Source organism: Festucalex cinctus, chromosome 17 (genome assembly GCF_051991245.1).
Source record: "Festucalex cinctus isolate MCC-2025b chromosome 17, RoL_Fcin_1.0, whole genome shotgun sequence".
NCBI lineage: Eukaryota > Metazoa > Chordata > Actinopteri > Syngnathiformes > Syngnathidae > Festucalex > Festucalex cinctus.
Window position 1 is genome coordinate 2,941,814 of NC_135427.1, and position 24,263 is coordinate 2,966,076.

At 42.3% G+C, this 24,263-nt stretch overlaps 4 protein-coding genes across 7 annotated transcripts; 3 read left to right on the plus strand and 1 right to left on the minus strand.

Annotated features, from left to right (window-relative positions):
* The first annotated feature begins 13 nt into the window (after positions 1-13).
* On the plus strand, positions 14-4,700 carry LOC144005069 (uncharacterized). 4 transcript variants are annotated; one of them, XM_077502968.1, is made up of 6 exons: positions 14-210; positions 509-1,330; positions 1,440-1,538; positions 1,626-1,742; positions 1,813-1,849; positions 4,024-4,694. In XM_077502968.1, exons 1-5 carry the CDS (start codon positions 156-158, stop codon positions 1,839-1,841), a joined length of 1,122 nt encoding a protein of 373 aa, XP_077359094.1. In that variant the 5' UTR covers positions 14-155; the 3' UTR covers positions 1,842-1,849; positions 4,024-4,694. The 4 variants fall into 4 exon arrangements, with proteins under 4 accessions (XP_077359094.1, XP_077359092.1, XP_077359093.1 ...); XM_077502966.1 differs by having other exon boundaries at positions 1,440-1,742; positions 4,024-4,697; XM_077502967.1 differs by having other exon boundaries at positions 1,626-1,849; positions 4,024-4,697.
* LOC144005067 (BRD4-interacting chromatin-remodeling complex-associated protein-like) lies at positions 2,237-10,254 on the minus strand. Its single transcript, XM_077502959.1, has 11 exons — positions 8,602-10,254; positions 8,450-8,513; positions 8,088-8,133; positions 7,912-7,960; positions 7,739-7,804; positions 6,196-7,320; positions 5,761-5,843; positions 5,487-5,632; positions 5,296-5,390; positions 4,416-4,518; positions 2,237-4,346 (listed from the first exon to the last, which is right to left on the minus strand). The coding sequence occupies exons 3-11, from the start codon at positions 8,126-8,128 to the stop codon at positions 4,012-4,014; spliced, it is 2,043 nt and encodes a 680-aa protein (XP_077359085.1). The 5' UTR covers positions 8,129-8,133; positions 8,450-8,513; positions 8,602-10,254; the 3' UTR covers positions 2,237-4,011.
* Positions 10,255-11,606: 1,352 nt separating this feature from the next.
* On the plus strand, positions 11,607-12,826 carry LOC144004866 (tubulin-specific chaperone C-like). Its single transcript, XM_077502519.1, has one exon. It carries the CDS (start codon positions 11,675-11,677, stop codon positions 12,698-12,700), a length of 1,026 nt encoding a protein of 341 aa, XP_077358645.1. The 5' UTR covers positions 11,607-11,674; the 3' UTR covers positions 12,701-12,826.
* Positions 12,827-14,232: 1,406 nt separating this feature from the next.
* Positions 14,233-20,568, plus strand: LOC144005249 (peripherin-2-like). The gene is made up of 3 exons (XM_077503298.1): positions 14,233-15,144; positions 17,155-17,401; positions 19,777-20,568. Exons 1-3 carry the CDS (start codon positions 14,564-14,566, stop codon positions 19,984-19,986), a joined length of 1,038 nt encoding a protein of 345 aa, XP_077359424.1. The 5' UTR covers positions 14,233-14,563; the 3' UTR covers positions 19,987-20,568.
* The last annotated feature ends 3,695 nt before the right edge of the window (positions 20,569-24,263 follow it).

Consider the following 24,263-nt stretch of genomic DNA (forward strand, 5'->3'; position numbering starts at 1 on the left):
CGCCTAAAAGCAACTGGGGGTCCTTCTTCCACTCGCCTGTCACAACATGACCGTGAAAGCTAGTAGGCGTGTGAATCTTTAATTAATGCAATCTATAACGTATAAACTAAAACGACAAGTTTAATTCACGTTTAGGGCATATTTTAACAAGTTATATGAATTATTGTGTTATCTTTTTTTTGGTCGTTGGCACGTGCGAAATGAGCTCCGGTAAGTTTCGAAAACGACCGTCACGTGACCTAAACTACATTCTACTACTTACTAATGAATTATTTTGACTAATAATGGATGATAATAGTAAACGATAGTGTTATAAAATCCAATAAATCTTACCAATAACTAAAGGCTAAAGTGCGTATTGATGTTACTAAATGCTGCTTTGTGGGTGCAGAGTAGCAGGAGAGCATTGAAATTTTGAATGCCTGAGGGTAATTGCTACTAATTTCAGCATGTGTAACTATCAACGTGGTGTCTAAAGATTCCATTCATTGTTTGTTTCTCTTCCCAGCGACAGAGGTGTGTCCATATTGTGGGAAGTCCTACAAGAGGTTAAAGAGCCACCTGCCCCACTGCAAGGCAGCCAAACCCACTTTAAGCCACAATGAGCCTGTTGCGTCCCCGCCGTCGGGGCGGCTGGAAGCAAACTCATCTAAAACTAAGGGGAAGAAGACGCCGCCACTCTTGGAGAAGGCGTCACCAGCGGTGTCTGGGAAAAGTGGAAAAGCATCCCCACCGGCGAAGCCAAAGAAAAAGAGCATTCGCGCCACAATAGAAACGGTAAACTCCAGCCACATTTCTCAAGAAATGGATTCAGCTACTCAGAGTCTGGAAACTGTCCCTCCAACAGCCACAATCACAAAGTCCAAATCCAAAGACTACTTGTCCGCAGAGTCCCCAAAGCCCAAAAGTGCCTCTAAGAAGAAATCAGATCAAATCAATCAAGATATCAAATCCCCAACAAAAGAAATAATGGACGATGGGAAAGAGATGCCGAGGATCACGATCCAACACGTTGGCAGCACATTAGGCCGAACCAAGACCAGCAGACCTGTCGTCTTCATAGAAACCACTCAAACGAACACTAAATCCAGCGCAGACTCAAGTCTAGCTAGTACGAGTATCATTTTACAACCAAAACAGTCTCTACTTGTGCTTCAAAATGACTCACGTGGATCCAAAGCGACCTCCCGTAAACCTCCACTTCTGCCCGACCTCCAAACATCGAAAGTTGCTTTTCAACAGACAGATCTCACTTCAGTGTTGCCAGAACGCCTTTCCAACCTTCAGTGCAGATCCAAAGACACATTAGCGACAATAGACAACTTCTTGGGTTAGTATTTGTTTTTCATTCAAGTTCTGGAGTTATTTTATCACCAAATCTACAAACTAAGTCAAAAGCATTCCACATCCTTGTTAATGGCGTCTATTCTACGATTAAGGACGGAGCCTGGGTCAGGTGACGCTGAGGGAGCTACCTGAGTGGCTGGCCTGCAGGGCGCCGCGTCGCCCGGGAGATGCGGTGGATATGATGCAGAGAGGTGAAGAAAATCTAAACATACTCTCATCAGCCTCAACATTAGGTACCCCTCAACAATGGCGTTATCTGCACCGTACGCCTCCTACAGGCTGGCAGTGGTACTACAGAAAGTATATCGACGTGAGGAAAGGCAGCATGGGAGGAATTGCCATGCTGCTGGCCGGATACTGTGTGCTCAGCTACGCCTGGTCTTACCCTCGTCTTAGTAAGCCTACAAGAACACTTGTTTTTATAGTTTCAAAATTGAAAGCGTTTATTTTTTGTTTGTCTTTCAGAGCATGACCGTTGGAGGAAGTACCATTAAGACCAGAGGTATATAAAAATCCCTATGCATAATAACAATAAACAGCGACTACAAATAATCCACTGAGAATAAAATTGTCAGTTTTTCACGATACTTGCCACCAGTCGAAATTTTATTCGAGTCCCACCCTTGAGGAAGTACCACATGACTCCACCGTGTGTCACTGTTGAGTCATGTGCTCAAACGTGAGGCTGATAGTCACGCATCACGTGCTGGCTTTTAAGAGGATTAAAAGGGAACAGGCACATTTTTTAGATGGATAAAATCTTCTAGCTCATATGTAGCGATGGTCCAAATATCCAGACGCGTCTTGTAGTTGTTTTTTTTGTTTTTTTCCAGGCCCCCGCCAAAAGCCGTTATACACTTGACTAGAATAGCAATAGAAGACTAGCTGCTTTTGTATTCAAAATGAATTTATTGTTGCTGTTGTGGGCAACACAATGAACAACTGACGCCAACATAATACAAAATAATTGCCTTTTTTTGTTTGTTTACATTCTCTTTTTTTCTTCCTCTTCTTCCATACAAAAATTATAAATATTTTTTGTTTTGTTTTGTTTTTATACAAAACGACAAATATACAGATCAAGCCTGACAATACGGATAGAAAGCATGGGCCCCTATGCAATGGCGAAATGGAGCTTCAAAAAACAAAAAAACAAAACAATTCTTGTCAAATACGCAGCAGCAGTTAGAAGACGACGGACTAGCTGTCCGTCCATTTCCTATAGTGACTGTCCTAAGAGTTGCGGATGAGCTGGAGCCTGATTTGGGGCGAGAGGTCAGACACCCTGGACTGGTCACCAGCCAATCGCAGGGCACTTTAGACAACCATTCACACTCATTCCTAAGGGCAATTTTGAGTCATCAATGAACATAAACGAATGTGTTTTGGAAAGTGAGCGGGAGCTGGAGTATGCGAAGAACATACAAATTCCAGGATACTATGAGGCAAACGCACTAACCTCTAGTACACCAATAGTGTTTAAAAAAAAAACAAAAAAAACTCCAGTCTGCTGTTGAAGCTAACTAAGCAGGTTTAAACTTTGGCATAAATGAATTGAATTTCTTCAGTCTGAATCGTTCAGACTTGATTTTCAATATATAACAAAAAGTTAGTTTGAGTCCCATGTGACATCAACAAAATGTTTTTTGGTTGTGCTGCTGAGAAAAAAAGAAAGAAAACAAGACAAAAGCATACAATCCAGTTTAAAACCAAAGTAAATAGAAACACTGATAAAAAATAAAAATTAAACTTTGTAATTTCCTCAATCTGAGGATTAATCTCCCCTTAGCGCAAACACATTGAAATGATAGGCGAGTGTACGTGTTTGACGTGTAGGGGCTCGCGTACCTTTAAGGTACAAAAGGAAAAAGGGGAAAATGCCAAATAAAAATGGCGCCTCATATGATGCTCGTGTGCAGTCCGATGAAAACGGCTTTTAGTGCAATTCATCGAGGAAATGTAGGATTTTCTTCATGTAAAACCTTCGGAATAAAAGCTGAGGAGTTGCCAAAGTGAGCAAACTGGCCACTGAAAAATAATAATGGATCTTTTAAATTGCACGCATTCCCCACAGCATTGTGGGTAATTCCAAGAAGTGCCTGTCCGACAGTACAGGGGGTCCTCGTTTTTTTTTGTTTGTTTGTTTTGTTTTATGGCACAAGAAGGCACGCTCAGTCACTGCCATAATTACAGTTTGTTGTAGATTTTTTTTTTAAGCTGTGCGTACACAAACATTCAGCAATGATGACATTTCAAGGTTCTGAATGGTACATAATGAACTCAGTTACCACCTACCTCCTGTTTTTGGAAGTGTTTTTCATACATCAACTTACTGTGATGACATTCCGAGGTTATGTACGGCGCAAAATGAATGAGTTTGGGTAGAGGCATAATACGGCGTCACACGGCACAATAAGGCACACTCAGTTAGCGCCGTACGTCATTATCATAGGATTGTTTTACATTTATGGCCTCAAAGTGCTTTTCAAATATTAAATTTTCAGGTTCAGAATCGTGCGAAACGAAATACTTTGCACAGTGGCCTAACACTTCCTGTTTGTCATTGGGTAAACCGAGGACACCCTGTACCTGCCAAAATGAAACAAAAGTAGTGCTACATAAAGAGCAAAACAAATAAACTAGAATGAAACTCCATGTGGTTTGTTAACATTCCAGAATGCTGTTGACGGCCGCCTCCAGAGCCGAGTCCGTGTCCAGGTGTGGGGGCGAGGGCGCCTGTTGGTGCATGTGACCCCCTGCAGCTGTTGCAAAAGACGAGTGGTTACCTTCCTGCCCCAAGTGCTGCTGGGCCCGCTTCAGTTCCAAGACGCTCTTGCTCTCCGCAGGTGAATCTTCAAGTCCGTCGCCGTCGCCGAAGCCAGGCTGGGAGTCTGTCCTGTATGGCGGCTCCTCGGCGTCTGCGTCGGGTGGCGGAGAGGGGACGGCGTCTTGCAAACGTTTGGATTTCAGCCCGCAGCAGAAGTCCTCCAAGAAAGCGTCTGAGAGAACAGAGCGGACAGTGAGGCCGTAAATGGACTCAAAACATGTTGCAAGTGGATGATTGGTACCTGGATCCACCAGTAGCATGCGCTTGTCTTGGGTCAGGCAGTTGCGCTCCTCTTGGTTGAAGGTCCTGTCGATCATCACCATCTCTGACGAAGGACTGCAATGCTGACCACAAGGAAAGATAGACATAAGATAGATTTAAGTTTTATATTCACGTAAAAATGTATTGCAACCACTACACAAAATACATTGAGGTGAAAGATGTGTCACACAGTTTTGTGATTAGGATAAAAAGTCTCAAATAAACAAACACTTTAAAAAAATAAAACCTTTTTTTCTAGGGCTGTGCAATTAATTGAAATTCATTTATTTACACTGCATAATTACAAAATCAGCATAATTGTAAAAAAAAAGATGACTTTTTTTTTATTTAATTTTTTGTTTAAATTTATACATTTGCACCTTTTTTTAAATTTTAAAATAACCAATTTAATAAATTTTGTTTCATCCAAATGGAACTTGCCCAATTAGTGTTTCAAAGAATTTTATTTGTCTTAATATTTTTTTATGCTAAACATTTTTTTGTACCAAAAAAAATTCATCCTACTGCACACGCTGCACTCCAACTTCAACTTTTTGCCAACATAAATATTATAAATACAAATTCTGATAAATTCTGCTTGGTCCAAAAGGAACTTACATAAATTATAGTGTCTAAATTGTTTTTAATTGATCTTAATATTTTTAAATGCTTAAAACATTTTCTTGTTTTGTACCGAAACTAAATAATCACAATTTCAATTATTGCCACAAATAATCGTGATTATTTTTTCCATAATCGAGCAGCCCTATCAGAAAGTGACAAGATGCTAACATTCCTGTCCTTAGCAGTAGCTGTACTGAATGAGGCCACTGGTAACACTGACAGATACAAATGTCAACCTCAGATTCAGCCAGAAGTAGTCGTCTGTATTTATTGATCATGGTCTGCGTCCTCGTCAACACCTGCGTCGCAACTGACTCAAACTCCTCGTCCACTGTCAAGACAAAGAAGAAGATGAGAGTTCTGAATAACCTAAAATGGCAGATTGAAACACCAAATTAGCAGAAAAAAAATGAATCAATCAAGGTACCCTGCGAGAACTCCTCCTGGTTGGGTGGCGTGCCTTGGAACACGTGGTAGGGGAGGAGCCGTTGCAGAGCGTCGCTGAACGATGTAAAGTGTTGCCGGTTGGGAACGCCCACCCGTTCGTGATGTTCCCTTAGCTGCTGTAGAATCCTAAAAAAAGACAATTAGAATTTCTAATTGTACTCCTGATAAGTTAGCATAGCAGACTGGTAATCGTCCTGGTTTACGATGTGTGCCGTGAACTTCTTTGTGGATAGTTTCTAGTTGTAGCTACTCACATTCCTCCTTTCGTCAGCGGTGCAGGGGCGGGCCTCTTCTGTGCACTGATCTGCACTTGCTTGACTGCAGCTCCTGAGGCATTCTGGGAAATCAGGAAGTGATTTGTCAGATTGGCTTAGTTTGGAATCGTTCCTTATTCATTATATTGGGATTTTTATTTAGTGGACTATATTGTTGTGCTATCGTCAGTCAAACAAAATAAGTCCTGGAAACTAACTGGATTTTTATTTTTTTAATCAGTGCAATGCATTATGGGATATACTACATCAGTTGCTCCTTTTTTCAAGATGCATTAGGACTGAGCGAGGACACAATAATGAATCATTTGTGCACACTACACTTTCAAACATCACTATAAAATGGCAAATTTACAATATAATAGGCTACATCGTATATAATGACACCAAACACAATCAAAGAAGCAACATTCTCACCTGTCTGTGTTCTTGTACCGGCGTGGCTGCGTTAGGTAAAGGGGACAACGAGGTACAGTTGGCCGTTTGCGTCACCAGGAGGCGCTGCACGGGGCTACCCGAGAGCTGCCCCTGACTGACCAGCGGCAGGCGGCCCGGCGTGCACGTCGCGGGCGCGGCGGCGCTCTTCCACGTCTGCGTTGCGCCGCCACTTGCCGCGCCCTGATTCAAAACGAGCTGCCCGCCGGCTTGCGCCGTGAATTTCTGCCCGGTGACAATCTGCACCGCACTGTGGGCGGTGATCTGGGCGGGGAGGTCCACGGGGGGCCCGTTGTGGACGGCCAAAGAAGCGGGCAGCAAGAACTGTCCCGCTTGTAAGTTTGTTTGATCCATCGCCATGGAGCCGTTGGCGGCGTACTGCGGTGTCGCGCTGTTCGCCACATTCGCCAACGGGGAGACGGCGGGCTGCAAGCTGAAGACGGTCTGAGCCCCAGCTTGATGCGGTTTCGGCTGGATCGGCCTGACAAGAGTCTGGGTCCCTCCCGGACCTCTTTGAATGATGACATTCTGGAGGGGAATGTTCTTGAAGCCCACCTGGCCGAGGTGCCCTTGGGTAGGGGCGTAGACTTGCCCGCCCGGCGCGGCGGCGGCGACGGGGCCCGCCGGCCTCAGCACAATCTGAGGAGTCCTTTCCAAACCACTCAGAGTCATGACCCCGCCTCCCGCGCCAAACGAGCCCAGCACCTGGATGTGCTGCGTGGAACCGTTCGGCAGCGGGGACACGCCTTGAAGGAACTGCCCGGCTGGTAACGCCGTCGCTGTCGTGGTAACCACGCCCCCTCCGTAGCCCCCAGAGACCAGCTGGGACGGGAAGGGCACGGGGGCCTGCACAAGGGTGGGCGCGGGCTGCGTGTCCAGCAAGGCCTCCTGCGCCAGCGTCTGCTCCGTGATGTCGGCCTCCAGCAGGGATTTCTGGAGGATGTCGAAGGGTTGGTCTTCGCCGAGGTCCACGCCGCCGCCGGGGGGGCTGCCGGCCCCCAGCTGGTCCTCGATGAAGGAGAGGCTGCTGGAGAGCTGGAGGCCGTCTCCAGCCGGATCCCCACCAAACTCCATTGTGGAGGAGCCATCTTTGAGTCCGGCATTTGCCTAAAACGACGCATTTTAGAGAGTTGAGGAAGAATGTTGGAATGTGTATGTGTGTGAATGCTGTGGATTTTAAAAAAAAATATATTTGACTTATTTTGTTTATTTCTATTATGCATGATAAATGAGAGTGGGGGGGAATTAATTTATACTTTGAAATAAGGTTGTTAAAAAAAAGTTGGTAGTTATCATGAACAACCTACAAGCAGTGATTGCTTACAGTGAACTTTTTGGACTGTGGATCATTATTGTTCTATTTATTTCTATTGTGCAGAGTACCTGTTGTCAAGAATATCTGGCACGGAAGGAAGGCATTAAACTAATTAAGAGTAATCGTATGACATGTCTACACTCCTACACACACAGTGCAAACCACAATTTCCTTTGAACTGAACACTGAAACAATGACTCGTGTACTCACAGTGTCACCAGCAAAGAAAGATGCATCTGAGCCGTACGCAGCATTGGCTACATCGTCCTCTTCAATCTGCATGAGGGAGAACACGCATTTACGCCCACCTCAAGGGTTTGAAAGTTGAACGTAAACATGCCAAACGTGTGCAGCTGTAAATCTGTTTTTAAAGAGCCACTCACGGACTTGCTGTTGTTGCCGTGTAGATAGTCATTCAATGCATCCACATCTCTGAAACCACAGAAACTTTGTCAAGATCACTGCTTATTAAAAGTAATTGAACAAAACTGTTGCATTATGCCTGGTTGGTCCTAATAATGCTCGTATCAAATGCGACTGCTGAATGTTTTTATTTTACCCTAAAATATCCAGAAGATGGCGATCATCCTCATCATCCATGACACCTGTAGACCAAGAATAATCAAGGTGAGATGTGTAAGTCACTTTAGATTACTTTGTTGTCATACAATCACTGGTCACTTCATTCGGGATGAACATTGTATTAATATTGCCTTTTAAACATACAATAATGTTCAGGTTTATTAACACAGTGAAAGTGCTATTATGTTTGTTAGTGGAATCAGTACTTCTATTTTTACCAGTTTTAGACAACTCCTGTTGTAATTGGGCCCTATATGAATAAAATCTAACATAATGGTAGTGCAGGGGTACCTAATATGACATCCAATGTGTGTGCATTTGTTACTTTGCTTCACTCACTGATTAGTGCCCGGCCACATGGATCCAGTCATGTAACGCCCTACGTTTCCAGTGACGGGATGGGCTGCAGAGAGGGATGATGAAATGACAGTGGTGTTGAGTTAAAAGCTGACACAGTACAGGACAGTTAAAAAGACGCAGCAATGTATCACCATGGGAGAGCAGTGTGGTCTTTCTTCAGACAACATGGGTACTGTGACACGCTACTCCCACCCACCACCAGCCCCCCTCACATGTTGAAAAAGTGCATTTGTGTGGAAATAACCACACCATGCTCAAAATACCCTAGAGGGGCAGACATAACCGTTGGCTTTATTTTAGCCATCAAGTGTGTAGTGTAGCAAAGAATGGAAAAGGGCAAATAGGCCTATAAATTGATGCCATTACTTGAGTATAAATATTCATGTTGGGATTTCTTGTGCAGGTGAGGAGGAACGTCATTTATTTCAGTGCTAGAATGAAATGCTTAATTTTCCATATGGAGACTTATGTGGTTGAAGTGACATTTTATACACGAGACAAGCTCAACTGACAAAATGGCTGCTGATAAAGGCAGGCTGTCTTTTATGCACTGCGCCTCGCTCTGACTCCATCTTCGAACTACTCAGATCAGCATTAAAGTTCAAAATAATGTTCGTAGAGCTATGTTCGGAGCAGAAATCATCGTGAAAAGTTAAAATATAACAGAATATCAATATTAAATCGTGAATGTGGGGAGGATGGGCTTTTAATTAGGTAGAAATATTGTTGTGCCGCCATCGTCATATCACAACGAATGTGAAAACAAAAACAAACGAAAACATTTCGCTGACATGAACTCCACAATACTTAAAAAATGACTACTTTATTTTAAGATAAGTGTATTACAAAAAGCTAACGAATCCTTAGAACGAGTTTGTAATGGCGGCGTGGCCGAAGAACAATAGCGTGAAATGGCGTCGTAGCTAGAGGAGGACAAGTGTGGAACGGCTCTTTAAAAAAAAAGCGCATTTAAACCAAACAGTACACTAAAAATATCGTTGTTTAGGAACAAAGACAACTATGATCCAGCTTCGGTACAACTAAAGTGCCGTCCAACGCTCGAATTGCCCTTCAAATCTGCCCTAGCTCGTACGCCATGTTGTCCGGGACGTATTGACAAACGTCTAGAAAAAGGAGCCGAGAAAACTCCGCTGAATATGCAGCCTGTGCGTATTTATTTCCAAAAATAGCCCCGGATCGACATAATCACAGTCCGGGGGCCAGTCGACGTAGTTGCCTTGACGCATTTTGTGCAAGCCTTTTCTCACTCGTCCCGAGCGGCTCAAAACGTCACATTCCCCCTAGAAGCCAACGCTGTGCCGGGCGGGTGTTCTCTCTCTCGAACCCGGTCATCGTCCTAGTCGGCTTCATTCGATCCGCAGACATTTAAACGGCCAAACAGCCGACTTTTCGGTTAGCTAGCCTGCCAACGTGTCGTCGACGCCCTCCCCCTTTGAAAGCGCAATTAGCCGTAAAAACGAAATCTATAAATATTTATCCCGATTAGCATAACATAAAGCGTCGCGCAGGCAAACCCTTTTTTTCTTTACTCCCTTCTCCAACTCCACTTGAAACCCAATATCTCCATTTGGCCAACTTTTAATTCGCTCGCCCCCTCCTTCTCCTCCTCCTTCTTCTCCCTCTCTCCCACCACTCGTGTTATTTCGCCTCACTCCTGTCTCCCCTCACTGTACTGCCTCGGCTCCATTTTCAAAGTTGTCTCCCTAACCCTCCCCGAAGGAGGAAGAGGGAAGGAGGCCGTGTGTGTTTTTTCCCTTGCAATTTTTATCCCAAAATGATAATACACTCAAAGGGGGAACTCACCGTCATGAAAAAGCAGTGCCTTGTCAACGGGGTTTCCTCGCCATGGCTGCACGGGCTGTAGGGGCTAGCGCGCGCCGCTGGAAGAGCAAGTTCAAGGAGGGCACAGCAGAACCGGCGGCCCCCCTCCCCCCTGTACGACAATCCTGCTAATGCCATAATAAAAGTTGCCATGTTGGGGGAATTAGGGTACAAAAAACGATAAATGAACGTACACTGAATTAAAATGCTACGCCGCATTGCAATTAGTTAACTTTTTCCAACAGTAGAGGGCGGGCCTGTGATGCATGACGTCACTCATGACAAGGACTGTTGTTAAAGGTGTGGCAAGTTACCTGGTAGTAGTGCTCATCTTTCATACACAGGACAAAATATTTTTCATCCACAATTTATCTTTTTTTATTATTTGTCCGTTTGCAAATGTGCACAGTGCAATCCTAAGGACCACATGAGGCGGTAAAGAAAATGGATTAATGATGAATTTAAAAAAAATTGAATTCCAATGACATGCTGTATTGCAATTTGTCAACTCTTTCCATCAGTAGGGAGCAGCAAAATGCAAAAAGTACAAGTCATTATTTTATTGAATCATAGCATCATTTACCATGGGAGTCTTATTGCTTCTAATATTTTAAAAGCTATACAAATGAGGTCAAAATATTAAAAAAAAAAAAAAAAAAAAACTTCCATCCATCCATCAATTCATGGGTAAGGCTAAAAGTGAGGGTAACCCTGGACTGGTCGCCATCCACTTGCAGGGCACACAAACATTTACACTCACATTCATACATACATATGAACATTACATTTACCTAACATCCTAGGAAGCCCATTAATATTTATTATTACACAGTATTTTCATGTTGCATCTTCTATCACAGGGACCACAGTATTCTGGAATAGTGTACAAATACACACACCAAAAACTATAAATGGGGCCTGCAAATATTAAATAGTTTTTTTTTTCCTTTTTATTTTTTTTTTAAGGTTGGGTTTTCTATTAAGTCAGTATCTTTGGACGCTCATGTTGTCCTGATCAAAGAGCATAATTATAATTATGCTTCGTCATCAACAGACATTAAAGTCATATAAGATGTTTATTGCTGTGAAAAAAGTATTTTCAGCTTGCCCCTGCTCCTCTACTGCACTTACAACGGGTTAAGGTATGTTTTCCCACTCTTTTGTACGAGTAGACAAAACAATAACACCCCTCCCCCTGATTATTAGATAATATAACTGACAAAACGGAAACTTTTCAATGCCAAAAATGCCCGGTTTATATTTACTGTTTACGTTGTAGTGCCGCCATCTTTCGCAGGTGGCGCAGGTCGCCATCATAACAAAATCGAAGAAGAATCACTGTCATCATCACAAAGCGACAACATGGAAGCGGCAGATGAAGCGGTTCAGGCGGACGAACTGGAGAGCCGTAACGACACGTTAACAATGAAAGAGCGGCTACTGAAGCGCCAAAAAGCGAGGCTGGAGGACGCGGAGCGGCGGAAAGAAGCCAAAGAGAACCACTCGGTCGCCAAGGAGAGCGTCGACTACTTCTTCAACACCTTCAACGGCGAGCGGGCTGCCGTGGAGGAGCTGCTGTGCGGCTGCTTGGGCGCGGATCAAAAGGCGGTGGCGGAGAGGCTGGAGGAAGCTACGAGCAAAACGGTCCAGTTGCAAAAGTTACTCAACGACAGCATGGTGTTTCTGACTACCTACGACCAGCGGAAGGCCCAGGTGGCTCTCCAGAAACTGCAGACGTGCCTCAACGAGACGAGGGAACAGGCCGTGCCCAAGAAGAAATTCGGCTTCCGGGGTCGCACCAAGGCGTCAACAGCCACAATGGAGGACACTGCCGTCTCTCCACCTGCAGATCACAACGCTGTACAAGTGGAAGGAGATCCTGCTGGTGCACAGTGCGGCCTCTCTAACAAGAGCGACATGGTCCTCGTGATGACAGCGGAGGAGATCCAGAAAGAGGATGTGCTTTTGTCCCACCTGTCAAACTGCAAAGTGCGTCTGTACGGCACGCCCAGTACGCTGCACCTGAAGCACATCGATCGCTGCGAGATCCTGTGCGGGCCCGTGTCCACTTCTGTGTTTGTGGACCACTGTGAGAGAAGCACCTTGGCTCTGGCCTGCCAGCAGCTGCGCACCCACAACACCGAAAACACCTGCATCTACCTGCACGTTACCAGCCGCGCTATCGTGGAGGACTGTCACGGCGTCAGCTTTGCGCCGTACTCCTGGGCCTATCCCAACCTGGATGAGGACTTCCACCTGGCCGGCTTGGACCCAAAGCAGAACAACTGGGAGCAGGTGGACGACTTTAACTGGCTCGCTGCGGGAACGCCATCACCCAACTGGACCGTTATTCCCGAAGGAGACCGGAAGACCACATGGGACCCCTAAGATCCCCAGAGTGCCTTTTAAATGACAAACTTTGCCATTACGCATTTAAAAATGTTGAATGCATTGAAAGGAGGTGTAAACTGTAATAAAGCTTGTCTGATTATCTAATAAATGTTATATACTCTACATGTGTAAAGAGTGTAACCTGAATTATTACTCAGGGGGTTTAATAGGAGTTTTAAATGTAATTTTTGGGGGATGTATGATAGTCTTATTTTAACACGTGCAGCTTTTAAGGGAGTCATGGTCATTTTTTAAGTGATACTATTTACTTCTAGGGAGCCCACATTTAAATTTTGAGGCATTTTTAGTCATTTTGTTTTTTATTTTACGGTAGTCCAATTTAAACAGCACTTTTTGGGGGGATTTATGGAACAAAACCCAACTGCTAACTTTAACTTATTGACCTATTTCACACCCAAATTACTTAGAAAATACACTACTCACAAAGTTAGGAACATTGGGCTTTTTGGGTGAAATTAATGGGTTAATTTAAAATGCATTTTTACCTTTACAGATCAAAGTACAATCTACTTTTTCTCTACTTTTTGCACAACTAGGCTGTTCTCTACAAGGAGCTGAACATCAAAAGGGCGATCCATGAATCAATCAATACATTTATTGTCCACTTGACACTAATGCTGCATTTGAGGAAGGTGGGAAGTTCAACTTTTCTAACCAGGAAGTGTGCACTGGAATGTCCCTTTAAACCGGGAGATCCTGACATCAACGACTGGCTTCAATCTCATGTAGCCACAGTATTTTTCCCTTTAATATTACATTAGTTATCCAAAATAAGTAACGTCAATATACAACCAGAATTCATCAGAATCAGCCATCTTTGTTTACATTAGCCTCAAACTCTTTAAGGTCAGAACTGGGGCAATTCGAATGAGAAAAGTCCGACTTCCTCGAATGCATCATAAGCTCATTGGCCCCTCCCCTCTGACGGTTTGAAGCCTCACAATGGCAAGGTACTGTTGATCAATTTTAGGTGTCTTGCTGACATGATGTAAAATGTGCAAGATAAGGGTGACCATTTTCAAATGAACCAGGAAATGTATTAATCCTGGATCAAACTTGTGAATTTTTCTTTTTCTTTGTGCAAATAAAGTTTTAAGAAGGTCAAACTTGTGGAGATATGGTAAATGAGACAAAACCGATTTATATCTTTTACGCTCCACATGAAATTTGACTGGAAACAAGCAGGAAGCTTCGCTGTTTCAACCCTTTCATGTCCATCATCCATTTGAACCCAGAAAGATGTTAGCTCCTCTCCCTTAAAGTATATTACTGGCTAGATTGTTTGTTTGTGAGTACTGATGACGTCTTAATGGCCTCCAGCAGTTAAAACATCCGCTTTGTCTTGAACCTGCAGACCTGCGACTGTGAATGACTCCCGGAATAGCGGCGCTTCCATGCTGGCTCGTCTTTGGAGCTCCCATCATGAAGGTAACCGAGGCGACCGCGTGATCACTCAAACCAATTAAGGCACCCGGGGCTGGCGGCTTCAAATCGGGCTCATCTTGTGCGGGGGGATTTTTTTTTTTTCCTCGCAAATTGGATCAGGCCGCTTACAGGAGCTTAGCATGACGTACTGCAACTTGGCGAGTTTAGTCATGAAGATCCTTGCAGAAATCCTCCAGGCGAAATCCAAGCAAAGTGAAGGCATCAAACGGGGAAGATTTGGGGCGCAATGGCGGTGGCTTTGAATGAATAACATACTTGGGCTCGAGCAGGGCACGACGGGAATGATCTCCGATGGATTACTGACGCACCAAAGGAGACTGTTCAAACCACGATTGGGTTATTAAAAAAATACCTTCTAGAAGTTCTCCTAGGATCTACGTCTAAGTCTGAACAATGGCTTTGATGAAGGTCAAGTTTGATCTGAAAAAGCGAGTGAAGCTCGCCCAGAGCGTGTGGTTCCTCTTCTGGTTCGCCGTCATGGCCGGCGTGCTGGTCTTCAGCATGGGCCTCTTCTTCAAGATCGAGCTGCAGAAGCGCTCGGAGCTGATGGACAACAACGAGAGCCACTTCCTGCCCAACCTTCTCATCCTGATGGGCCTCGTGGCGTGCGGCATCAACGCGTTCGGTGGCAAGATCTGCTACGACTCCTTGGATCCCACCAAGTTCGTCAAGTGGAAACCCATGCTCAAGAACTTCCTTTTGGGGTGCGTGGTCTTCAACGCTCTACTGGTGGCCACGGCGCTGCTGTGCTTCGTCATGCGCATCCCGCTGCAGTTCACGTTGGCCGAGGGCATACGCAACGGCATGCGCTACTACAAGGACACAGACACGCCGGGACGCTGCTACATGAAGCGGACGCTGGACCTGATGCAGATGGAGTTCCGCTGCTGTGGTAACGACAACTATCGGGACTGGTTCGAGATCCAGTGGGTCAGCAACCGCTACCTGGACTTCAGCGCCAAGGAGGTCAAAGAGTAAGTGGAATGTTTCTATGAATTTGATGTGACATTTGCGTTGTAATTGGTACTTATCATGTCCTTAACCGTCAATACTATACAAAAACACGGAAGCGGTTCAAAAACAATATTTATCTAATAACATGACAAAACATTGTAAAAGTACTGTAAAATACATCGTAATCACCAGAAATGCTGATTATTATGGGAATGCTGGAAGCATGTATGTTATTGGGATTCTTCATTCGTACTTATTATTATCGCATTTTATTCTCCTCTCATTTTTCAGCTATTAGCATTCAGCTATTTGGCATTCCCACACAATTTCTCCAGAAATTGCACTTTGTCTAGTTGAATGTATTATTGTATGCAGATTCCCACGGATGTTTTGCTAATCAAACATGGCTCGCCAGCCAATCAGAGGACAGAATAATGCTGCGGTCATCAGGGGTCAGCTCGTTGACTTTGAGAGGATGAATTTGAATTTGACTGGTTAAAAAAAAACAGTACCATTGTTTACAGTTTTTAAATTACATCACCCAGGACTATTGCTTCCCAAGGCTCTGGGCAGATTACATTGGCATGGCAATGCATAGAGGCTATAATCTGATTGGACAAAAAAAGTCAAACGTAGCAGTGCAGCTCAGAGAAATGCTATGAAATGAAGATATTAGACTGTTGGGAATAAACTGATACCATTTCATGGAAGAGATGTTACAATTTAGATTGTAAATGTGGGTCAGTGCTTCTGATAGTGTTAATATAGAAATAACAGTGGTTATGTGACCCGAGGGGTATGGAGGTGGTGGTTCTCTGAAACTGAGTTCAGTATAAGTGTATTTGGGGTGAGGGTAGGTCAGGTAGGTCCCTCTACTTCTACAGAATAGTATATATTTGTATTATTTTTTGACTTTAGAAATGACCCCCTAACCATAGGAGGAAGTGCAAAATATGAAAAACACCTGTCACAGGTGTGTACCTAATGTTGTGCCAGTTCTTTGCAGTGTTCCAACCATGACTGGTAAATCGCCGGGATTAGCGCTTCAAGCATCAGTGTCCTGTCCAATCAGTCCCGCTGGGCTCTGGGAAAGCTAATTTGCTGACGTTTTTACGGCTTTGCAGTTACATGGAGAAGAAGGGAAAGTTATTTTGTTGCCGTTTCTGGCATCAAGATGAAATGTTTATTAAACATTTGAAAGTCTTGGTGGATTCTTTTTAGGCCCCAAATCGGTTGCTGTCCTGCGCACTGACCCATATGTCGCGTTTCCTGCGCAATCAAAGAGGTTTACTCGGTTTGATTCTGGATTAAGTGTTTCCGACTCTGACCCACAAACGTCAGTAAGCTGTCGGCGGAACAATTACTACACTTTGCATTGCTTTGTTGACGCTTAACTCGAAGGTTAATCAAGGATGTTCCAATTGCTGAATGTGCTCAACTGTTGAAGTTCAGCGGTCCATAGTGCTTATAATAAATACTGTCAAGATTTTTTTTGCTGAATAAATAAAACTTTAAAGTGTTTTGTAAAATATTTGTAATATTAATATAAAATTGTATTCAGATTAAAATACTATTGTTTAAAGCCCAATAATTAAAATTATGATAAATAACCCTTTTATTTACATTTATTGTATTTTTTTTTAATACAAAACACACAACATATCTACTTTTTTCTTTTCTTTTTGTATACGCCATCTAGCGAGTCTGAAAACTATTTTTATGAAACTTGCCTTCATACAGAACTGTAGCATCTTTGTTGTTGCTTTCTCTTACATGGCAAGCTAAATTTGCAAACTAACTACATTAGCAACGACTACAATGTTAGCCTACTAGCATAGTTGCATGTGAGAATCAAAACATGCATTAAAAAAAAACAAAGAAATAGCAAGCAGTTTTGGGGGATATTTGTTGTTGATGTTTTGACACTTAAGTTAAAAATGACTGGCAATAATGTTATTAGGCTCACAACGTAGTACATTACTCCGTATGGCACATTATACACTAATAAAAGTGTAATATTTGGTTCCTAGCCGCATTGGGAGCAACGTGGACGGTCAGTACCTGATGGACGGCGTGCCCTTCAGCTGCTGTAACCCAGGCTCGCCGCGGCCGTGCATCCAGCAGCAGATGACCAACAACTCGGCGCACTACAGCTACGACCACTACACCGAGGACCTCAACGTGTGGAAGAGCGGCTGCCGCGACGCTCTGCTCTCCTACTACGGTGGCATGATGACCACCATCGGCGCCCTGGTGCTGCTGGTCACCATGCTAGAGGTCAGCAGCATATCCTAAGTATGGAGGCCCAGAAATGCCAACATCAATAAATAAATAAATACATACAGACAGACAGACATACATACAGACATACATACAGAAAAGTGAAAATAAATGTAAAAAAAATAAATAAAGCGAGTTTCAACAAAAAAAAATGTGGACATAAATACAAAAATAAATATATAAATAAAATTAAATGTAAATCAATAAATTAAAAGACTCTCTCATTTATTTATTTAATGGTGCAGACGCCGTCAGCATAAAATGCATCATGAAATTTGATTTTTTTATTTTTTTTTTTATTTCCATTTCTATTTATTTTTTTGTATTTAATTATTGAATTATATTTTTATAATATCCATTTTAATTTTCACTTTCATTTATTTTTTGTATTTCTTATTTTGGCATTTTTGGTCCTCCATAAGTATAAACATTAGGGATGTAACGATATCCAAACATCACGATACGATATTATCACAATATGAAGGTCACGATACGATAATTATCACGATATTGTGGGGAGTTTTATTATTAATAAAATTAATAAATTAACTAATCAATTACATTAAATAAGAAATTAATAAATACAATAAATTGAGTTCCTCCACATATTGACTCTGTTCAAAAGCATATTATCTCTTTGACTGCCAAAGACGTTTCATGATGATTAGTAAAATTCCAATGAATGGGATGCGATCTTTCATTTCGTAGCCACATTGTATATGTAGTAAAGGCAAACAATATTCTTTTTGCCTTGAAAGATGAGTTAAAATGCTCCAAAGAGGCTGGCACTGTGGATTTTTTTGTTTTGCTTTTATAACGACTGGCAGTCAAAGAGATAAGTTCCCCTTCATCTGGACATTAGCGTGGATTTTAAACACAGAAGGGCCAAAACCTGCCTTGTGAAAATTAAACTGCACTAAAAAAAAAAACTGGCCACCAGAGGGTGCTAAAACTGCACAAGTGGAAATCAACCTGACTTTTTTTTTTTTTTACATATGTGCTGCTTTTCATATCGTGACATGACGACGACGATATATTGTGGCAGTTTTAATACGATATCACGATATTACCATTATCGTTACATCCCTAATAAACATACAATTAATTTTCATAAAATAGTGAACATTGTATGAAATTCTTGAGGAAAGTATGACTTTATTGTCCTAATCGCATGGTGCCATGTGAGCAACACTTGACCGAGCTGGCGTTCCCATCACCTACTTCCTTCTTCCTTTTCCTCATTTCCACTTGCTGCTGCCCCCCCACCCCCCTTCCCTAAACAATCTAAAAATAATTCCTCCTTCCCTTCAGTTTTTCGCCTGTAACGGTTCCCAAAAGAGTACAAATCCATCGCCAATCCCTCACCGGACTCAACTTTCTGTGTGTTGTCGTGGTCGACGAAGCTTGTAAACAAGTTGACGTAATATCTGGTGTTTCTTTTGTGGCTGCTTTAAATTGGCTCCGACTTTTCCTGTCTGGGCTGCAGACACTTTTAGGTAATGTCTTAAATCCTAGCAGACGGCGGTTTGCTCTAGAAACCTGGATGGAGGGCGAGTCCCTGGAAGCTGATCCACTTGGAGGAAGCTCAGATTGAAAATGGTTATGCAAGTGAACTATGCTGACACAGATAGTGGAGCAATATTATTGACCGTTTACTGGACAGATTATTTAAAAAAAAAAAAAAAAAAAAGTTAAAACTACACTTCTACTACGTCAGTTGTCAAGAAGATCCAGATGAAAATATTACATCTTTACATGACATTCCTCAACTCAGTCTTACTCATTTTGCTGCTAGCTAACAAACAGCAAAGCTTAATTTTGATTGAGGTTTCCAGAAGACTGTTAATTTACCAAAATGTCAACAATGAGGTTCCGAAAAACAGCTTACAACCGCAATAATAAATGTATTGTTCAATGTATACGTTTCAGACAGCGTCAATCAAAATTGAGCGTTGCTGTTTGTTCGGTAGCTAGCTAACTAGCTACCCAAACAGTTTCTACCAAACAAACTGGATTTATATTGCACTTTATACATCATTTTCAGGAAATCTGGCATGAAGTTACAGTAATTCCCTTTCCCTGAAAAAGTAGGTGCAATCCATTTTGGTTTACTTAAGTTTACTTTGGTCAGAAGTTGTATTGTTCAATGTATACGTTTCAGACAGCGTTAATCAAAATTAAGCGTTGCTGTTTGTTAGCTAGTTAGCTAGCTAGCTACTAAAACAGTTTCTACCAAACTAACTCGATTTATATTGGACTTTATACATAATTTTCAGGAAATATGACATGGAATTACAGTAATTCCCTGAAAAAAGTGATTGCAATCCATTTTGGTTTACTTAAACCACGTTTTCCCCCCCGTCCTGTCACAGATCGCCGTGACGGTGGGCCTGCAATACGTCGACACCTCGCTGTCCACTCTGGTCAACCCCGAAGACCCGGAGAGCGAGAGCGAGGGCTGGCTCCTGGAGAAGACGGTCAAGGAGACGTTCACCGACATCATGGCCAAAATGAAGGCCATGGGCAAAGGCGGTAAAGTGGAGGAGGGGGGCGAGGAGGGAGGCGTAGCCACAGTGAGCTGAGCGACCAACCTGTGAGTCCCCTCACACCCTGCCAAAACTGACACCGCCACCACGCCCAAATGGAAATAAAAGGACTTGTGACATGATTGTTTTTTTTTCAATTTACTCTACATTTGTAGTGAATACGGAGACATAGTTAACCAAAATGATGAGGAAATGTAAGACTCCACAACATTATGCAAATGAGATCCATTGAAATCAATTTGGATGGGGATGGTGGTTACTATGCAACCCCCCTGTCGCAGCAACCCGAGACATTCACAGGCCAGCTGAAGAGATAAAGCTATTTATTTTTGTTAATAGGAATGTTATGCCACAAATGAATTTGGCAGCTAAATATTTTGCCCCTCCCCCAAAGCTCTTCAAGTCCCCTGTCAGAAGTTCATTCAGTCTCTGTATATGGGGTGGCGGTCTTTGTACATAGTGTAGAAATGGTGATGAATGACTAAACCTTTTTTTTTAAAAACATATATATAATGTAATCTGTCAATATATATAAATATCAAAATCCATGTAAATGTATGTATATGGGCTGTATGTTTAGAAAAACTAATAAAATCACTTGGTGTTTGTGTGAGAAAATGTGTTAGTCTTGTCGTCTTTTGACTTTGCGTCAAGGAGGCCCAAGACACAGCGAGGGCCACAAGGCTCCAGATTAAGTCGACAACCGGATCAAGGCAATTATGCTCTTTACTGCTTTCACATGCACGGACATGGGATGACTCTGCACATGCCCCGACCTAACAATCATGTGTGTGTGTGTTAATGAGTGGTTTGTGTCTCAACTTTGGATTTGTTATTTAAATATAAATTCACAAAATCTTGAAATTGTGTGCACATTTTCAGGCAATAGTATTGGGATAATATCCACACACATGTGAAGATTGGAGTGGATTATTTGGCTCCAAATTTATCCAAGCACACATTAATGGACCGTAAATGACTTCTCCGAGCTTTTCCTGCTAAATTTGAAGCATGAACTCACCCAAACTGTCTTGATAAGAATCATCAAGATTATTTAACCCCTGATCAATTAAATCATCATCACATTTATCACTCGTCGCTGTTTAGTTGACATTCATTGCCGATCTCTGGTGCAGTTAGGGTGAAAGAAGCTGTCTCTTCTTTGCACAGTATTTCAGTTGCCTCCAAAGCACATAAAAGCGGGACTGAGTAGATAAGGAGCCTAATCGGATTTGAGATTAGCCTGAGTCCCCCTCAGCCAGGTGAGCGGCTGATGTCCGACCGCCAGCACTTATACGTCACGTACATGCAAGAGTCAGGGAGGGGAAAACAGAGTTGGGTTGAAATAATGCCAACGTCTTATGTCTGTCTATTTCTAAGCCAAACAATCTCATTTAAGTAAATTACTGAACACAATATATTTTTAATATAAATCAAATACATTTTTTTATGTTTAATCCAGAATAACCAAGTGTTTAACTGTTTAGTACAGCTTTTATCGTCAATCAGAGAAAGCTCCTGCCATCACCTTGTTGCTCTGTCGCCCCCTGTATGTGACTGGAGGTAATGCACGGAGACGTTTTTTCTCCCATTTGTTTAAACTGATGTTGTTTTATTAATCATCTGCAAGAATTTGCCACATACAGATTTTGCAACACTCACCTTTCTGTGTTTTCCTCATCTTTGTGTCTTTTTCCACATCTTGACCAGATACAGTTGCACCCATCGTCCACAAGAAGGCGTCTTTTTACAAGCCTTCACTGGTGAATACAAATGTGGAAAAGTAAGTAAACAGCTCATTTCATACACATAATCATATTGGCATTCCTATGACCTCAACATGAGATCGGCAATGAAAATTTTGTCATTTTATCACAAATATCATCACTTATCTCTTACTATTTCAATGGTTGAAAAAGCACTCCCTCTTTTTTCTGAGATATTTGTTATTTGGATAAAAAACTCAAAAAGTTAGTCGAAACTGTTTTCCATCCACGTTCCATAGAAACCGTTTTCCATTGGACATGGACAAGAGTTTTGTGACAAATTCCACCTGCTTGAATTGTAAAGTGAATAAAAAGCAGTTTTCTTTCCAATTTTTATTATTCTAAATTGATGCTATTCTGATACAAAAATCACAAAATCTTTAGACATGTATTTCGTGAACAAGTTTTGGGAGAAATTCTACGTGAGAAATGAAAAGTGAAGGAAATACAGTTGCATCTCCCAGGTTGTTTTTTAATTTATTTTTTTCTGAAATATTTGTTATTAAAATTTTGGTGACAAATTCCACCAACGGAGGTTGAAAAGTGATGAACATGTGAATATATATTTTTATTTTTGTTTTACCTGTTTTATCCCAAATATTTGTTATTCTGATTTAAAAAATCAAAAAATTTTTTTTAGGTACTATATATGTTCTAAAAAATGGACACTGTTTGGGGACAAAAAATAAATATTTTAGTTATTCAGAAACAAAAGTGGGAAATACATAATTCAATATGGACAGTGACACCAGTGGGAAGTGAATAGCAAATAATTTTGCATATTTCCAATGTTTTTTTCTACACCCTATTCATCCAAAACATTTATGTTATTTATATAAAAGATATATGTATGCTTTTCAGTGCATATGGACAAATGTTTTAGGACAAATTACTCCAACAGGAAGTAAGTGAAATTGACCAAAAAAAAAAAAAGCCTTGTTGACCTTGTAGACATTTGGAGTGTGTCTGTCAGGATTCACTGGCTCTTTTATTTATGACATACGTAATGTTGACATTCCAATGACTTAAACATTAGATGGACTATCAATCTTTTGGCACTTCATCATAAAATGTCATTAGTTATTTGCACACATACACCACGACGTGAGCCCATTATTTTGAAAAAGGCCTTTCAGAACTGATGAGGAGCTATAAATTATTCAGTGTGTGCATCATGTAATGACGTATGTATGTATGTTGATTTGAAGTATGGCGAGTGGATGGGTGGGAGTGGGTGGCGGCGGGGGGGGGGGGGGGGGGGGGGGGGTCCTCTCTAGCTGCTTGACCTTCGCCCAAATGGTCAGGGGCGCCGCGGCTCTCACAACAACCATCGCGTCTCACTTTACGCCTCGCCCCGGCTGAATAAATATGGCCGATGGAAAGCAAAGCAGCGGCGAGAGAGGGTGAGCGAGAGGCCCGTGACTGGTAGATGTGTGGCGAGCTGCTCAGAGGGGCATTGTTGGGGAGCCATGAGAGGACAATGCACAGCCCCCGCCCTGAATACTCGCCATACCAGCTGACCAGCCATTACCATGCTGCCCCGTCACAATTCACACACACACACGCAGACAAGGCCGTATCCCACCCTCCGACACACACACATATTGTCTCACCTACATGTGTGTGTGATTTACAGCAGGTTATGTTTAGACTCTCGCACCTATCTGTTCCTTCGGCGCTGACATTTCAGGCAGCCACCCAGCGAGAACAAGCGCACACTTGGCGCCGCCTTGTTAGTTCAGCAAAGCATCCACCTGGTTGCACAGCCGCAGGATGCCGCCCCACTAGCCTTACTTCGCTGGAAGGAAAACAGAAGATAAAAAGCATTACGGTCAGGTTTTGTCTTTCAAATTCGCAAGAGTGACAAACTGAGAGCCACAAAAAGTTGTGGATGTTCTGCTTCAGCTTTTTTGTGTGCTGAAATTGCATGTAAGTCATAATGGTCACAGTGCAAGTGAGAATATGCAGTGTTAGTTTATTATACATAATAAATCCCACTAGGTCAAGCAATTATAATGTTAAATGTCATGGAATACATTATATGACGCGTGGCTTCGGACATGTCTAGTGTAGAGCCTGTGGTTCGAAATTTATCTTATTATCTCTTTGACCGGCAAAAAGTTTAATAACGATTCATAAAATCACAATATATGCCGCCATAAACGTTAAATGACGTCAACTCCTTTTTTTTTTTTTTTTTTTTTTTTAAATCAATGAGAAGTGCAACATCTAAGTCCAGCACTGCCTGGTCAATAGGTTGTGGAATCAAAAACACTCACTAACTATGGCCAGCAGATGGCAGACTTTGATCTCTTTTCAATGGACTGCCGGTGTATGAAATTACAATGGAACAAGACAAAATCTGATTAAATCTGATGAAAGTCTGATGAGCTGTAGCCTGTTGCTTGGTTGAGGTTTTGCTGTGGTGCGAGCCAAAATTTCACATTTCAAGTGAGCTCCAGATATTTCGCTCGCCGATTCAAGTGGAAAAAACAAAACAAAACACGAGAGCAACAGTCTCTGCTGTGCACTGAATGGCACTCACGG

Bases quoted from the DNA above. Each gene is read 5' to 3' on its own strand.
- LOC144005069 (XM_077502965.1), top strand. From the start codon at position 156: ATGAATTATTGTGTTATCTTTTTTTTGGTCGTTGGCACGTGCGAAATG. The intron at 211-508 runs GTAAGTTTCGAA...TTCTCTTCCCAG, and splicing joins CACGTGCGAAATGAGCTCCG to CGACAGAGGTGTGTCCATAT. The intron at 1,331-1,439 runs GTTAGTATTTGT...TCTACGATTAAG, and splicing joins GACAATAGACAACTTCTTGG to GACGGAGCCTGGGTCAGGTG.
- LOC144005067 (XM_077502959.1), bottom strand. From the start codon at position 8,128: ATGGATGATGAGGATGATCGCCATCTTCTGGATATTTTAGG. The intron at 7,805-7,911 runs GTGAGTGGCTCT...TCCCTCATGCAG, and splicing joins ACGGCAACAACAGCAAGTCC to ATTGAAGAGGACGATGTAGC. The intron at 7,321-7,738 runs GTGAGTACACGA...GCGTCGTTTTAG, and splicing joins CTTTCTTTGCTGGTGACACT to GCAAATGCCGGACTCAAAGA.
- LOC144004866 (XM_077502519.1), top strand. From the start codon at position 11,675: ATGGAAGCGGCAGATGAAGCGGTTCAGGCGGACGAACTGGAGAGCCGT.
- LOC144005249 (XM_077503298.1), top strand. From the start codon at position 14,564: ATGGCTTTGATGAAGGTCAAGTTTGATCTGAAAAAGCGAGTGAAGCTC. The intron at 15,145-17,154 runs GTAAGTGGAATG...TTTGGTTCCTAG, and splicing joins AGCGCCAAGGAGGTCAAAGA to CCGCATTGGGAGCAACGTGG. The intron at 17,402-19,776 runs GTCAGCAGCATA...GTCCTGTCACAG, and splicing joins TGCTGGTCACCATGCTAGAG to ATCGCCGTGACGGTGGGCCT.